At 35.4% G+C, this 15,735-nt stretch overlaps 1 protein-coding gene across 4 annotated transcripts in view; it reads left to right on the forward strand.

Moving 5' to 3' along the window:
• FSTL5 (follistatin like 5) overlaps nucleotides 1-15,735 on the forward strand; it is an 807,250-nt gene that overhangs the window by 673,434 nt on the left and 118,081 nt on the right. For 2 of the 4 annotated variants that reach the window (XM_032248526.1, XM_032248527.1), the window contains exon 11: nucleotides 12,615-12,641. The exons of the other annotated variants lie outside the window; for them this stretch is intronic. In XM_032248526.1, coding sequence (XP_032104417.1) covers nucleotides 12,615-12,641 — 27 coding nt within the window. The remainder of the gene's footprint in view (nucleotides 1-12,614; nucleotides 12,642-15,735) is intronic. 4 annotated transcript variants of the gene reach the window in all.

Raw genomic sequence — 15,735 nt, forward strand, 5'->3', positions numbered from 1 at the left:
TTTTTTTTTTTTTTTTTCATATGATTGTCGGCCGCATGTATACCTTTTTTCAAAAAGTGTCTGTTTTGGTCATTTGCCCACTTTTTAATGGGGTGTTTTTTTTTTTTGGTAAATTTGTTTAAGTTCCTTACAAATGCTAGCTATTAGATCTTTGTCACATGCAGAGTTTGCAAATATTTTCTCCCATTCTGTGGGTTGTCTGTTTACTCTGTTGGTAATTTCTTTTGCTGTGCAGATACTCTTTAGTTTAATTAGATCCCATTTGTCAATTTTTGCTTTTGTTGCCTTTATCATGAAATATTTATTTGTTCCTATGTCCAAAATGGTATTGCCTAGATTGTCTTCCAGGGATTTTGCAATTTTGGGTTTTACATTTAAGCATTTATTTTGAATTGATTTTTCAAAATGGTATGAGGAAGGGATTTACTTTCAATCTTCTGGTTATGACTAGCCAGTTATTCCAGCACCATTTATTCAATAGAAAGTCCTTTCACCATGGGTTGTTTTTGGCAGCTTTGTCAAATATCAGATGGTTGTAGGTGTGTGGCCTTATTCCTAGGCTCTCTATTATGATCCACTAGTCTATGTGTCTGTTTTTGCATCAGTACCATGCTGTTTTGGTTATTATAGTCTTGTAGTATATATTGAAGTTGGGTAGCATGATTCTTCCAGTTTGTTTTGTTTTGTTTTGTTTAGGATTGCCTTGGGTATTTGAACTCTTTTTTGACTCCATGTGAATTTTAAAATAGTTTATTTTTCTAGTTTTGTGAAGAAAGTCACTGGTAGTTTGACAGAAATAGCATTGAATTTATAAATTGCTTTGGGCAGTATGGCCATGTTAACAATCTGATTCTTCCTATGATGAGTATGGAAGGTTTTTCCATTTGTTTGTGTTGTCTCTGATTTCTCTGAGCAGTATTTTGTAGTTCTCATTGTAGACATCTTTCACCTCCCTAGATAGCTGTATTCCTAGGTATTTGTTTTACCTTCTGTGGCAATTGTGAATAAAATTGTATTCCTGATATGGCTCTTAGCTTGACTATTGTGGGTGTATAGGAATGCTACTGATTTTTGTACATTGATTTTGTATCCTGAGACTTTGCTGACGTTGTTTATCAGCTGAAAGAGCTTTGGGCTGAAAGTATGGGGTACTGTCGATATAGGATCATATCCTCTGCAAGCAGGGATAGTTTGACTTCCTATCTCCCTATTTGGATGCCATTTCTTTCTTTCTCTTGCCTAATTGCTCTGGGCAAAATTTGCAATAAATACTATGTTTAATAGAATGGTGAGAGAGAGTATCCTTGTCTTGTACCAGTTTTCGAGAAGAATGATTGCAGCATTTTCCCTTTTAGTAGGATGTTAGCTGTGGGTTTGTAATAGATGAGTCTTATTATTTGAGGTACATTCCTTCAATATCAAGTTTATTGAGAGTTTTTAACAGGAAGCCTTTCTGCATCTAGTGAGATAATCATGAGTTTTATGTCTTTAATTTTATTATTTACTGAATAACATTTATTGATTTGCATATGTTGAACCAAACTTATGTCCCTTGGATAAAGCCTTCTGGATCATGATGGATTACCTTTTTGATGTGCTACTGGATTCAGTTTGCCAGTATTTTGTTGAGGATTTCTTAATCAATGACCATCAGGAATATTGGCCTGAAGTTTTCTTTTTATGCCTGGGATCTCTGCCAGGTTTTGGTGTCAGGATGATTCTGGCCTCATAGAATGAGTTAAAGAGTAGACCCCCCTCCTCAATTTTTGAAATAGCTTCAGTAGGAATGGTATTAACTCTGCTTTGTACATTGGGTACAATTTGTACATCGGGTGAATTCCTCAGATCTCAGGCTTTTTCTTGGTTGGTAGCCTATTTGTTACTGATTGTGTATCGGAGCTTGTTGTCTGTTCAGGGATTCAATTTCTTCCTGGTTCAGTCTTGGGAGGGTGTAGGTGTCCAGGAATTTAATCATTCCTTCTAGATATTCCAATTTGTGGGTGTAGAGAAGTTCATAATGTTCTCTGATTTTTATATGTATTTTTCTGGGGTCAGTGGTCATATTCACTCGTCATTTCTAATTGTGCTTCTTTTGAATCTCCTCTCTTTTCTTCTTCATTATTCTAGACAGAGGACTATCTATTTTATTATTTTTTTTCCAAAAACAACTCTTGGATTCATTTATCTTTTGAATGGTGTGTGTGTGTGTGTGTGTGTGTGTGTGTCTACTTCTTTAAGGTCACCTCTAAATTTGGTTATTTCTTGTATTTTGCTAGCTTTGGGTTTGTTAGCTCTTGGTTTTGTTAGTTGCGATGTTAGGTTAGTAAATTGAGATTTATCTGGACATTTAGTGCTATAAATTTCCCTCTTAATGCTGCCTTAGCTGTGTTCTAGATTCTGGTATATTTTATCTTTGTTATAATTAGTTTCAAAGAACTTCGTTTTTCCTCCCTTACTTTCATTATTTACCCCAAAGTCATTCATGAGCAGTTTACTTAATTTTCATGAGATTGTATGGTTTTAAGTTATTTTCTTGGTCTTGATTTCCATATATTAGTTAATTTCTTAACTTTCTGTTAAATAATTGTTTTATTCCAGAATAATTTTTGTCTGTAGTCAGATTTTTAATATTCTGGTGCATTTTGCTGGCATTTTATTTATAATTTTGGTCATTAGTAAAATTGTACTATATTTCCTTTTCTATTCTGATATTATGAGGTACTTACATCAATATTGCTGACTTTATAAATCAAATAGGAGTGTTTTATCTTTAACTACATTCTAACAATATATTCCAATACATTTGGAATATTATGATTCATGAAAATTAATAAATACTCAGGATAAAAACCTCAGACCCTAGAATATTTTGGAAGAAAATTATTTTTAAAAATATTTCAATCAGTACCACGGTTATTTCCATTCAAGTTTCTTCACGTTCAGTTTGGAAATTTGTATTTCCTTGGATTTTTAAATAATATCCACATTATCAAATTCATTAATTTAAAACTATTTTAACTATCATCATTTCTTCCTTCCTTTCCCTGTCTTTCTCCTTCCCTCTGTCCTCCTCCCATTCTACCTCTTCCTCCTCATCCTCCTCCTGTTTCTCTCTCTTTCTCTCTCTCTCTGTCTCTCACTCTCAATCTCTCTTGTTTGGCTCAATAGTGTTTCAGTTCAGTCCATGCATTGTCCTTTTTCTAAAACTCTTTGGGCCCACATGGTTAATTTTCTTTTTTGTTGTTGTTGTGTTTTATACAAATTGTGGTTATATTTGCTTTTTACAAATATTCAATTTATTGATTGATTTTGTGGTTTTAAAGGTTTGCATATTTGCATCTTTACTTTGTTGTCTGAAAATGCAGAAACGATCACTGATTATTGGAACATATTTACAGAGTAGAGCTAGGCTTCAAGGCTTTTTATTTTGCAGTTCACTTTGTGGCCACCCTTGAACATCTGTTAATAAAATTGGAAAATGCTTTCTGTTTTTGTAGGAAACATTCATTACAAATACAGTCATTCAATCTTGATAATTGTATTTTTAAAACTTTGTCTTTTTTTTAAAATTTTTCAAATACTGAGAGTAATATGTTAATAAAACAGACCTTAGACTGGGCGTGGTGGCTCATGCCTGTAATCCTAGCACTTCGGGAGCCCAAGGCAGGTGGATCACAAGGTAAGGAGTTTGAGACCAGCCTGACCAATATGGTGAAACCCCGTCTCTACTAAAAATACAAAATTTAGCCAGGTGTGGCGGCATGCGCCTGTAATCCCAGCTACTCAGGAGGCAGGAGAATCACTTGAATCTGGGATGCGAAATTTGCAGTGAGCCAAGATCATGACATTCCACTCTAGCCTGGGCAACAGAGCAAGACTCTGTCTCAAAAAACAAACAAACAAGCAAAAAAAAAAACAAACAAAAAGCCCCAACAACAGGCTGTGATTGTAGATTTACTAATTTTACATCCAACCTTAACAGTTTCTGTCTCCTATTTTAATATAATATTTTAGCTTATATAATTTTAAATGCAATATGAAGTGCCTTGAATTTTATCTTATCTGATATTAGTATTACAAATACTGTACTTTTTTGGGTTTATTCCTACATGACTGCCAATCTTAAAAATGTCTCTATCCATCGTTCTAATGTTCTTACTCATTTAAAATAGTGGTGCTTTAATATGCTGCTAGAATTTTTCACATGCTTTTTTTATATCTGGAAATTGAATCATATCCTTCACTTAGTTTATTCTTACTCATTTCTCAGACTTCACCTTGATCATAATTGGAGAAGTTTCCCCAGTTTAAGGATGTCTAATCTACCCAATAAATGCATTCACATTACTATGTTTCTCTCTTCTAATGCACACTAAATTCATAACGTTAATTTTTTTTCTGTCATCATTTGATTACTTTTTGTCACCCCAATTAGAATATAGGCTTCATGAACACAGAGATTGCCTGTTCTAACCTATGTGTGGTAGTGCTGGATACAACATCTAACACATGTTGGGTAATCAATTGGTACTCACCAAGTGAGTGGATGGAGATATAAGGAAATAACATGCTTAGTTATTTTTTACAGGCCAGGGAAAGAATTATAAGACTAATCATAGTTCAACCTTTCCTAAAACTACCCAAAAAAATCAATTTCTTTTGTATTGTGTATGAAGACTGACTTGATTTAATCATGAATGAATTTTCCAGCTTTATCTTTTTAAACCGGTCTTACCTTCCAAATATACTTAATTACTTGACGCGTTCTCTCAATATGTTCTGATGCTTCTGGTTGAGATACGCTGAACATATTTTCTTTTTTTTTCTCATGTATGGAATAACTTCTCTAGCCCCCTACACTACATAGCACTCTTGTAAGCTTTGGTAATACTATATTTCTTGTGGAGCACCATCTTAATGAAGCTGTCCTTCTAGTACCCAATCTCTTCTCAGAGATGATCATTCCTTCTTGTCTACATCTGATGAATTTGAAATTTGCTTCTTCTATTTCATTTATCACATTTGCACTTATCTTTCTTTTTTTTATTTTTTATTTTTAACAAATTCTTTTCTTTTTTATTGTACTTTAGGTTCTGGGGTACATGTGCAGATCATGCAGGATTGTTGCATAGGTACACACATGGCAATGTGGCTTTCTGCCTCCATTCCCCCTTCACCTACATCTGGTATTTCTCCCCATGTTATCCCCAACTTTCCCACCCCTCCACTGTCCCTCGCTTGGCCCTCCACAACAGACCCCAGTTTGTGGTTCTCCTCACCATGTGTCCCTGTATTCTTATTGTTCATCACCCACCTATGAGTGAGAACATGCAGTGTCTGCTTTTCTGTTCCTGTGTCAGTTTGCTGAGAATGATGGTTTCCAGATTCATCCATGTCCCTATAAAGGACACAAGCTCATCATTTTTTATGGCTGCATAGTATTCCATGGTGTATATATGCCACGTTTTCCTTGTCCAGTCTATCGTTGTTGGGTATTTGGGATGGTTCCAGGTCTTTGCTATTGTAAAAAATTTTGCTATGAACATACATGTGCTTGTGTCTTTATAATAGAATGGTTTATAATCCTTTAGGTATATACCTGGTAATGGGATTGCTGGGTGAAATGGAATTTCTATTTCTAGGTGCTTGAGGAAGTGCCACACACTGTCTTCCACAATGATTGAACAAGTTTACAGTCCCACCAACTGTGTAAAAGTGTTCTTATTTCTCCACATCCTCTCCAGCATCTGTTGTCTCCAGATTTTTTAATGATTGCCATTCTAACTGGGGTGAGATGATATCTCAATGTGGTTTTGATTTGCATTTCTCTAATAATCAGTGATGATGAGCATTTCTTTATAGGTTTGTTGGCCTTATATATGTCTTCTTTTGAAAAGTGTCTGTTCATAACCTTCCCTCACTTTCGGATGGGGTTGATTTTTTCTTTTAAATCTCTTTTAGTTCTTTGTAGATACTGGATATTAGCCATTTGTCAGACGGGTAGATTGCAAAAATTTTTTCCCATTCTCTTGGTTGCCAGTTCACTCTAATGATTGTTTCTTTTGCTGTACAGAATCTCTGGAGTTTAATTAGATTCCATTTTTCTATTTTGACTTTTGTTGCCGATGCTTTTGGTGGTTTAGTCATGAAGATCTTACCTATGCCTATGTTCTGAATGGTTTTGCCTTGGTTTTCTTCTAGGGTTTTTTATGGTGTTAGGACTTACGTTTAAGTCTTTAATCCATCTGGGGTTAATTTTAGTGTAAGGTGTCAGTAAGAGGTCCAGTTTCTCCTTCCTGCCCACTGCTAGCCAGTTTTCCCAACATCATTTATTAAACAGGAAATCCTTTCCCTGTTGCTTGTTTTTATCAGGTTTGTCAAAGATCAGATGGTTGTGGATGTGTAGTGTTGCCTCCAGGGCCTCTGTTCTATTCCATTGGTCTATATCTCTGTTTAGTACCAGTACCATGCTGTTTTGATTACTGTAGACTTGTAATATAGTTTAAAATCAGGTAGTGTGATGCCTCAGCTTTGTTCATTTTGCTTAGGATTGTCTTGGCTATGTGGGCTCTCTTTTGAGAGAGAAAAAACCACCTAAAACTATGAAGTTTTAGGTGGTTTTTTCCAGCTCTGTGAAGAAGGTCATTGGTAGCCTGATGGGGATAGCATTGAATCTATAAATTACTTTGGGAAGTATGGTCATTTTCATGATATTGATTCTTCCTAACCATGAGCATGGAATGTTTCTCCATCTGTTTGTGTCCTTTCTTATTTTGTTGAGTAGTGGTTTGTAGTTCTCTATGAACAGTTCCTTTACATCCTTTGTTGGTTGTACTCCTAGGTATTTTATTCTCTTTGTAGCAATTGGGAATGGGAGTTTGCTCATGATTTAGCTCTCTGTTAGTCTGTTATTGGTGTATAGAAATGCTTGTGATTTTTGCAAATTGATTTTGTATCCTGAGACTTTGTTGAAGTTGCTTATCAGTTTAGGGAGATTTTAAGGTGAGATGATAGGGTCTTCTAAATATACAATCATGTCATCTGCAAATAGGGATAATCTGACTTCCTCTTTTCCTAATTGAATATGCTTTTTTTTTTCTTACCTAATTGTTCTGGCTAGAACTGCCAATACTATATTGAATAGGAGTGGTGAGAGAGGGCATCCTTGTCTAGTGCCAGATTTCAAAGGGAATGCTTCCAGTTTTTGTCCATTCAGTATGATATTGGCTGTAGATTTGTCATACATAGCTTTTATTGTTTTGAGATATGTTCCTTCAATACCTAGTTTATACAGAATTTTTAGCATAAAGGGCTATTGATTTTTGTCAAAGGCCTCCTCTGCATCTATTGAGATAATCATGTGGTTTTTGTATTTGGTTTTGTTTATGTGGTGAATTATGTTTATAGGCTTGCATATGTTGAACCAGGCTTGCATCCCGGAATGAAGCCTACTTGATCATGATGGATAAGCTTTTTGATGTGCTGTTGCTATCAGTTTGCCAGTATTTTATTGAAGATATTTGCATCTATGTTCATCATGGATATTAGCCTGAAGTTTTCTATCTTTGTTGAGTTTCTGCTGGGTTTTGGTATCAGGATGATGTTGGTCTCATAAATGATTTGGGAAGGATTCACTCCTTTTGTATGGTTTGGAATAGTTTCAGAAGGAATGTACCAGCACTTCTTTGTACATCTGGTAGAATTCAGCTGTGAACCTGTCTGGACCTGGGCTCTTTTTGGTTGGTAGGGTCTTAATTGCTGCCTCAACTTCAGCCCTTGTTATTGGCCTTTTCAAGGTTTCAACTTCTTCCTGGTTCAGGCTTGGGAGTGTGCAAGTGTCTCGGAATTTATCCATTTCTTCCAGGTTTAGTGATTTATATGCATAGAGTTGTTTGTAGTAATCTCTGATTGTAGTTTGTATTTCTGCAAAATCAGTGGTGATATCTCCTTTATTGTTTTTTATTGCATCTATTTGATTCTTCTCCATTTTCTTTTTTATTAATCTTTCCAGTGGTCTATTTTGTTGATCTTTTCAAAAAACCAGCTCCTGGATGTATTGATTTTTTGAAGTGTTTTTGTGTGTGTGTGTCTCTGTCTCCTTCAGTTCTGATCTCATCTTAGTTATGTCTTGTCTTCTGCTAGCTTTTGAGTTTTTTTGATCATGCTCTTCTAGCTCTTTCAATTTTGATGATAGGGTGTCGATATTAGATCTTTCCTTGATTCTCATGTGGGCATTTATTGCTATAAATTTCATCTACAGACTGCTTTAAATGTGTCCCAGAGATTCTGGTATGTTGTGTCCTAATTCCCGTTGGTTTCCAAGAACAACTTCATGTCTGCCTTCGTTTCATTGTTTATCTAGTCAATATTCAGGGGCCAGTAGTTCAGTTTCCATGAAGCTGTGTAGTTCTGAGTTAGTTTCTTAATTCTGAGTTATAATTTGATTGCCCTGTTGTCTGAGAGACTGTTTGTTATGATTTCGATTCTTTTGCATTTGCTGAGGAGTGATTTACTTGCAATTACGTGGTCATTTTTAGAGTAGGTACAATGCAGTGCTGAGAAGAACGTATAATCTGTGGATTTGGGGTGAAGATTTCTGTAGATGTCTATTAGGTCTGCTTGGTCCAGCTCTGAGTTCAAGTCCTGGATATCCTTTTTAATTTTCTGTCTTGTTGATCTGCCTAATATTGACAGTGGAGTGTTAAAGTCTCCCACTATTATTGTGTGGGAGTCTAAGTCTCTTTGTAGTTCATTACGAACCTGCTTTATGTATCTGGGTGCTCCTGTATTGGATGCATATATATTTAGGATCATTAGCACTTCTTGATGCATTGATCCTTTTACCATTATGTAATGCCCTTCTTTGTCTCTTTTGATCTTTGTTACTTTAAAGCCCATTTTATCAGAGACTGGGATTGCAACTCCTGCTTTTTGTGCTCTCCATTTGCTTGATAAGTCTTCCTCCATCTCTTTATTTTTAGTCTATGTGTGTCCTTGCATGTAAGATGGATTTCCTGAATACAGCACACCGATGGGTCTTGACTTTTTATTCAATATGCCAGTCTGTGTCTTTTGATTGGGGGCATTTAGCCTATTTACATTTAAGGTTAATATTGCTATGTGTGAATGTGATCCTGACATTTTGATGCTAACTGGATGTTTTGCCTGTTAGTTGACACATTTTCTTAATTGTGTCAATAGTCTTTACCATTTGGTACGTTTTTAGAGTGACTGGTACTGGTTGTTCCTTTCCTTGTTTGGTGCTTCCTTCAGGAGCTCTTGTAAGGCAGGCCTGGTGGTAACAAAATCTCTCAGCAATTGCTTGCCCATAAAGGATTTTCTTTCTCCTTCATTTATGAAGCTAAGTTTGGCTGGATATGAAATTCTAGATTGAAAGTTCTTTTCTTTAAGGATGTTGAATATTGGCCCCCACTTTCTTCTGGCTTGTGGGGTTTCTGCCGAGAGATCCACCGTGATTCTGATGGGCTTCCCTTTGTGGGTAACACGATATTTCTCTCTGGCTGCCCTTAGCATATTTTCCTTCATTTCAACCCTGGTGAATCTGATGATTATGTGCCTTGGGGTTGCTCTTCTTGAGAAATATCTTTGTGGTGTTCTCTGTATTTCCAGGACTTGAATGTTGGCCTGCCTTGCTAGTCTGGGGAAGTTCTCCTGGATAATTTCCTGAAGAGTGTTTTCCAGCTTGGATTCATTCTCTCTGTCACTTTCAGATACACCTATCAAATGTAGATTAGGTCTTTTCACATAATCCTATATTTGTTGGAGGCTTTGTTCATTTCTTTTCACTCTTTTTTTTTTCTATTCTTGCCTTCTGGTTTTATTTCATTGAGCTGATCTTCAATCTCTGATATGCTTTCTTCTGCCTGGTTGATTTGGCTATTGAAAGTTGTGTATGCTTTCTGAAATTCTCCTGCTGTGTTTTTCAGCTCCATGAAGTTGTTTATATTCTTCTCTAAGCTGTTTATTCTAGCTAGCATCTCCTCTAACCTTCTTTCTAGGTTCTTAGTTTCTTCGCATTGGGTTAGAACATGTTCTTTTAGCTCTGAGAAGTTTGTTATTACTCACCTTCTGAAGCCTGTTTCTGTCAATTCGTCTGATTCATTCTCCATCTATCTTTGATCCCTAGCTGGTGAGGAGTTGTGATTCCTTGGAGGAGGAGAGGTGTTCTCACTTTTGGTGTTTTCATCCATTTTACACTACTTTCCTCCCATATTAGTGGCTTTATCTACCTGTGGTCTTTATAGTTGGTGACTTTTGGATGGGGTCTCTGAGTGGACATCCTTTTTATTGATGATGAAGTTATTTCTTTCTGTTTCTTAGTTTTCCCTCTAACAGTCAGGCCCCTCTGCTGCAGGACTTCTGGAGGTCCACTCCAGGCCCTGCTTGCCTGCAGATCAACCACAGGGGCTGCAGAACATTAAGGGTTGCTGCTGGTTTTTTCTTCTGTCATCTTTTTCCTAGAAGGGTGCCTGCCAGATGTCAGCCTGAGCTCTCCTTTATGAGGGGGTCTCTGGTTATATGGGGATCAGGGAGCTGCTTGAGGAGGCACTCTGTCCCTTATAGGAGCTTAAGTGCTTAGCTGTGAGCTCTGTTGTTCTGTTCAGAGCTGCTGGGCAGGTATGTTTTAGTCTGCTGCAGCAGAACTCATAACTGCCTCTTTTCCCAGGTGCTCTGTCTTAGGAATGTCAGCATTATTTATAAATTCCTGTCATGCTGCTGCCTTTTTTCATAGATGCCCTGCCCCACACAAAGCAATCTAGTCACAGTCTGCCAGCAGTGGTGTTGCTGAGCTGCCACCAGCTCTGCCCAGCTGCTCTGTGAACTACCTCGGTAGTGGTGGGCTGCCCCACTAGTGGCGGTCACCCTTCCCCCCACTGAGCTGGACCTTCCTGTGTCCAGTTGTGCTTGCCATGAAACGGTCAATCCTGAGCATACAGATTACTTATTTTGTGGGGGTGGTACCCATTGAGCCAGATTACCTGGCTCCCTGTCTCTGCCCCCTCCCTTTCAGTTGAGTGAGCGGCTCTGTCTCCCAGGCATTCCAGGAGCCAGTTGAAATGGCCACCCAGATTTGTGTGAGTTTCTGTGTGCCAACCCAGCACTGGCTAAAATTGCCATGCTGAAAACTCATGGCGCTTTTTGGCCTGGGAATCTCCTGGTCTGTGGGCAGTAAAAATTTGTGTGGAAATGTGGTGGACACTTACACTCTGCATTGTTCTTGCTGGGAACTGCACTCCGAAGCTGTTCCTCTTTGGTCATCTTGGATCATTCCCCCTATTTTCATGGTTCTCTTTCCTCCTATGTCTATATCCTCTCCTTGAGAGTAAGATTTGTCATTTTATTATTTTATAACATATTTACATGACAAAGATTGAATATGTTTAAGATGCAAAGGTGATGTTTATATTATGTAATAATTATCACTATCTATTAACACATCCGTCATCACCCACATTGTACATTACATGTCCAGAACTTACTCATCTCATCATTGAAAGTTAAACTTTTTTCATATTTGTTCGAAGTGCACTGCAGGCAGAAGACCAACAGCACAAAATGTGCTACAGGAATGCACATATAATGTATTTATATTTGAACAAATATTATTAAGGAACTTGAAAACTAAAAATTGCAAATGTTTACCATTAATAATTTATTTTTTTAAAGAAATACAGCAGATGCTGAAAACTTTGTGATTTGGGCCTTAAGCTGAAGTGAGGAGTGCTACACTCTATTCTTGCCTCTGAAACATACACATGTGGGTTCAGTTGAAAAAACAAATGATCAAGTTTTAATATAGTCAAAATACTGAAAGTAATTTGCTGTGTATGAGATTTTCTATTAGTTACACTTTTATGATTTTGCTTTAAGAACATATAGAGTTATTATAACTTTGAATTATTAAAGAGGCAGGCATTTCCTTGAGAATAGTTTCAACTGGATTTTTTTTTCTTAATTTCTATCTTATTATATTAGCTCTTGAGTCTCTATATAATATTCTTAAAATCTATTGTTCAAGAACAATTCAGTAGTATTAAAATAAGCAAAGTATACTTAGATCTATTTTCTGTATGTTTTAAAACAATAAAAACATATATTACTTAAAAGTAGGCCAATTTAGTGTTTAAGAGCTTGGATTTTCAAGAACTTTTCTTGTTCAGCAATATTTCATATTATGTAGGACCATCATATATTGTGATTATTGCAAAATTTAAGAGTATAACTTTTTCTATTAGTAACTTAAACTGTCAGCCTAATAGTTTTAACTGCCAATGCTTGCTCTAAAAATATATTTTAATTAAATTAACTTAAACCTCCTATTCTTTTCAATGCAGAGTAAAATGTTCTTGTTTGTTAACAAAATCTGTATTACAAATAAGAATTGACTATATCAAAAAACGTACAAAGCATTATTAGCTAATTCCAACATGCTATTGTTCTGTTAAAGCAGCTTATTGAATTAACTGTCACTATGTTTATATACATATTCTATCACAGAGATTTTAACCTCTTCAGCGAGATTCATACACTATATAGCAAAAGCTCTCTTTACTCATTTTCTTTTTCTGCTCTTTCTTTTCAACATGCTGCAGTAGCTAACATATTATGGAGAGAAGAAGGTACTAAATTGAATTGTTTTTATATTGTTGTGACAATTTTGCCTGATTATTAGATTTGCTGATTATCTTTTGTATGTTAACTAGCTTTCTTTTTCATTCTGATCCAATATTTTAATTGATTGTATTTCAATACTCTTGAGTAAGCCTGCTACCATTACACATATTTATCACTTCTCATCAGCCTAATTAATTATTGATACATAGCCAGAAAGTTTCATTGCAATATATTGAAATGTTTTAAGAGTATAAAGTTACATCAAAGAAATAAAAGCAATCTCAGTTAAACATAATTTACATAATAACTCTGATTAAGTCAGAGTAAGAATATTTATAAAAACCATGTCTTATCAAGGGGATATAGTAAATCATTTTAAAATGTGGGTTACAAACTTGAAGGATCTGGATTCAAATGTGGTCTTCAAGTTTACAAACAGTAAGGTAAGTTACCCTGCACAATCTTCTTATATCAAAAAGGAGTATGGTAGTTGTTAATACTCAGTAGGGTTGTTATCAGTTCTTTAGTTATCATCAGCACTCAATAAACAGTAACAGTTTTTACATATTATTGCAATTATTATTGGTTTTCCTCATTTAGTCACAAAGGCTGGGAAGAATATGTGTGCTCAGGTGCTTAAATAGTCCATCAATTGTGGTTAAATGAAATTCTTAGGAGAAAAATATCTAAAAGTCATCATTATGTTCCCAGTAAGCAATGGCCAAAACTTGCCTTCACAACCCACCCTAGACAGCATTTCTCTACCCTGATTATAGCTTCCTGTAGGAACTCAAGTCACTGTACCCTGTGATAGCCAGTCTCATAACCACAAGTTATCCTGGAATTTAGCCATCTCAATTTTGTGCTCAAGCATGAGTCAGTCCACTTATTTTTTTCTCTCTTAGAACGTCTTGCTCCTTAACTCTTTTGTATGAGCTCTGTTAAAACCTGGTTTTATTAAAGAAGTTTTGGTGTAACTATATCCTCTATTTTTATTCCACTTCAAATATTTCACCTTTATATGTACCTAATTCTGTCGTTATTGAAAGTAGCCTTGACATATCAGTATTTATTTGTTTATTTCGAGATCGAAGTTTCACTCTTGTTGCCCAGGCTGGAGTGCAGTGGCGCAATCTTGGCTAACTGCAACCTAGGCTTACCCCGGTACAAATGATTTTCCTGCCTCAGCCTCCGCAGTAGCTGGGATTACAGGTGTGAGCCACCATGCCCGTCTGATTTTTGTATTTTTAGCAGAGACCGGGTTTCGCCATGTGGGCCAGGCTGGTCACAAACCCCTGACCTCAGGTGATATTCCTGCCTCAGCCACCCAAAATGCTGGGGTTACAGGCGTAAGCCAACACAACGGGCCCACATATCTGTTAAACAACATTTCATTATACTGTCTTCCCTCTGGGCAAGATTTCTCTGGGCATTTAAAAAATTGTTTTTATTTTATCATTGTAATGGAAGGAACAACACCTAATGAGTCAGAGATCAAGTACTACAGATCTGGCTCCAATGGTTAATTGCTGGGAAAATTTGGATGAGTTATTTTACCTTGCTGAGCCAGATGCTTCCAATACAATACTTGAAATAGAGATGGCACTCACCTCACCAATCTGTGCTATGTAAATCAACTTAAAGTATGTGGAACTACTCTTTCTTATATATTAACTTTGATAACCACCATGGACATTATTATAGTAATTTTAATATATAATAATAAGAATGCTCAAGACCACCCTCAAAAGTATAGAAGCTTTCAGATTACTTAAAATCATGACGAAATTCATTATATAAAACCAGATTATTTCCTATTTAAAAATGTATTGTCAGTTTTTGGAACTTTATAACCTCAGTAATCATTCTCCATTAAGAATAATGTTCTTATGCTTTATGATTTCATTCAACACATAAAATATGCTTGACAAAAATAGATATTGGCACAATTTACAGATACTCTTAAGTCACATAAAACAAGCGTCTTTGGGTAAAGTCTTTTTTTCTATATACAGTTATCATAAGAGTACTTTGTTGTTTCCTATAATAGGGAACATTTAAAAAATAGATTAAAGAAGAAAGCATATATGACTTTCATTCGTAGACATCTGTAACTTTATAATGCCACAATTATTGACAAGGCATTACAATAAAAATGATTGAATGTACTAATAGTAATAATGGCGACCAGAGATAATAGACTAGCCTGAGGAATCACTGAACCCCATCATTGAGTATAAGTATTACATACAAATAATTAAAATTATAGATAACTAATTTTCTAAGGAAATTGTCTCTCCATTTTTAAAATTTAGAATAAAACAAATATGAGCTACATATTTCTGAGATCCACTTTTATCTTCATTCTACCCGTGTTTTATATTTGTATATTTACCTCTTTACTATAGCCAAGAAAAATCTATCTCAGAGAGAAGCAATTATAGAACCTTAGAATGTAGGCCATTTAAGGCCAATAATGGCAAGGGTTGAAATGATAATTCCTCTCACAATGCCATTTAACACATCTACAAATGTTAAACCTATGTTATTTTGATATATACTAATAATTATAAAATTATGTTTTAAAACATGAGCATCAGAATCTAGTTTAGTGAAAAGTTTATAATCCAAATAAATTAAACTGAATTTAATATGCATTATCTTACCAACCGCATCAACATATAAACTTGGAATGCAATGTCCGCTACTTCTCTGGGTTTCACTTTTAGTTATTTTCTACTTATCTTTATATTTTATAGGAGTATAAAAAGACAATGTTAATAGAGGAAATATCTCACTCATTTGTTGACAAATATTTTAAAGATCCTATTTAATTAAAACACTTTGAAAATATTGGAAATTTATAGATGAATAAGATCTAATATGTGCTCTAAAGAAACTTTTGACCTAGAAGGTTCAAGCCTAAACCTTTCTTACTGACAAGTAGTTTTACAGTATATTAAATAATACACATAAAAAAACATGTATTAATATATATTTCGACATATATATTAAAATATCCAGTATGATTGGTTTTTATTTTCATTATATTTAAGGTATTTATAATTAAATATAATTTAATAAAGTATTTTGATGTCT

The sequence above is a fragment of the Sapajus apella genome, unplaced genomic scaffold (assembly GCF_009761245.1).
Source record: "Sapajus apella isolate SASKATOON/1434 unplaced genomic scaffold, GSC_monkey_1.0 scaffold67, whole genome shotgun sequence".
NCBI classification, from domain to species: domain Eukaryota; kingdom Metazoa; phylum Chordata; class Mammalia; order Primates; family Cebidae; genus Sapajus; species Sapajus apella.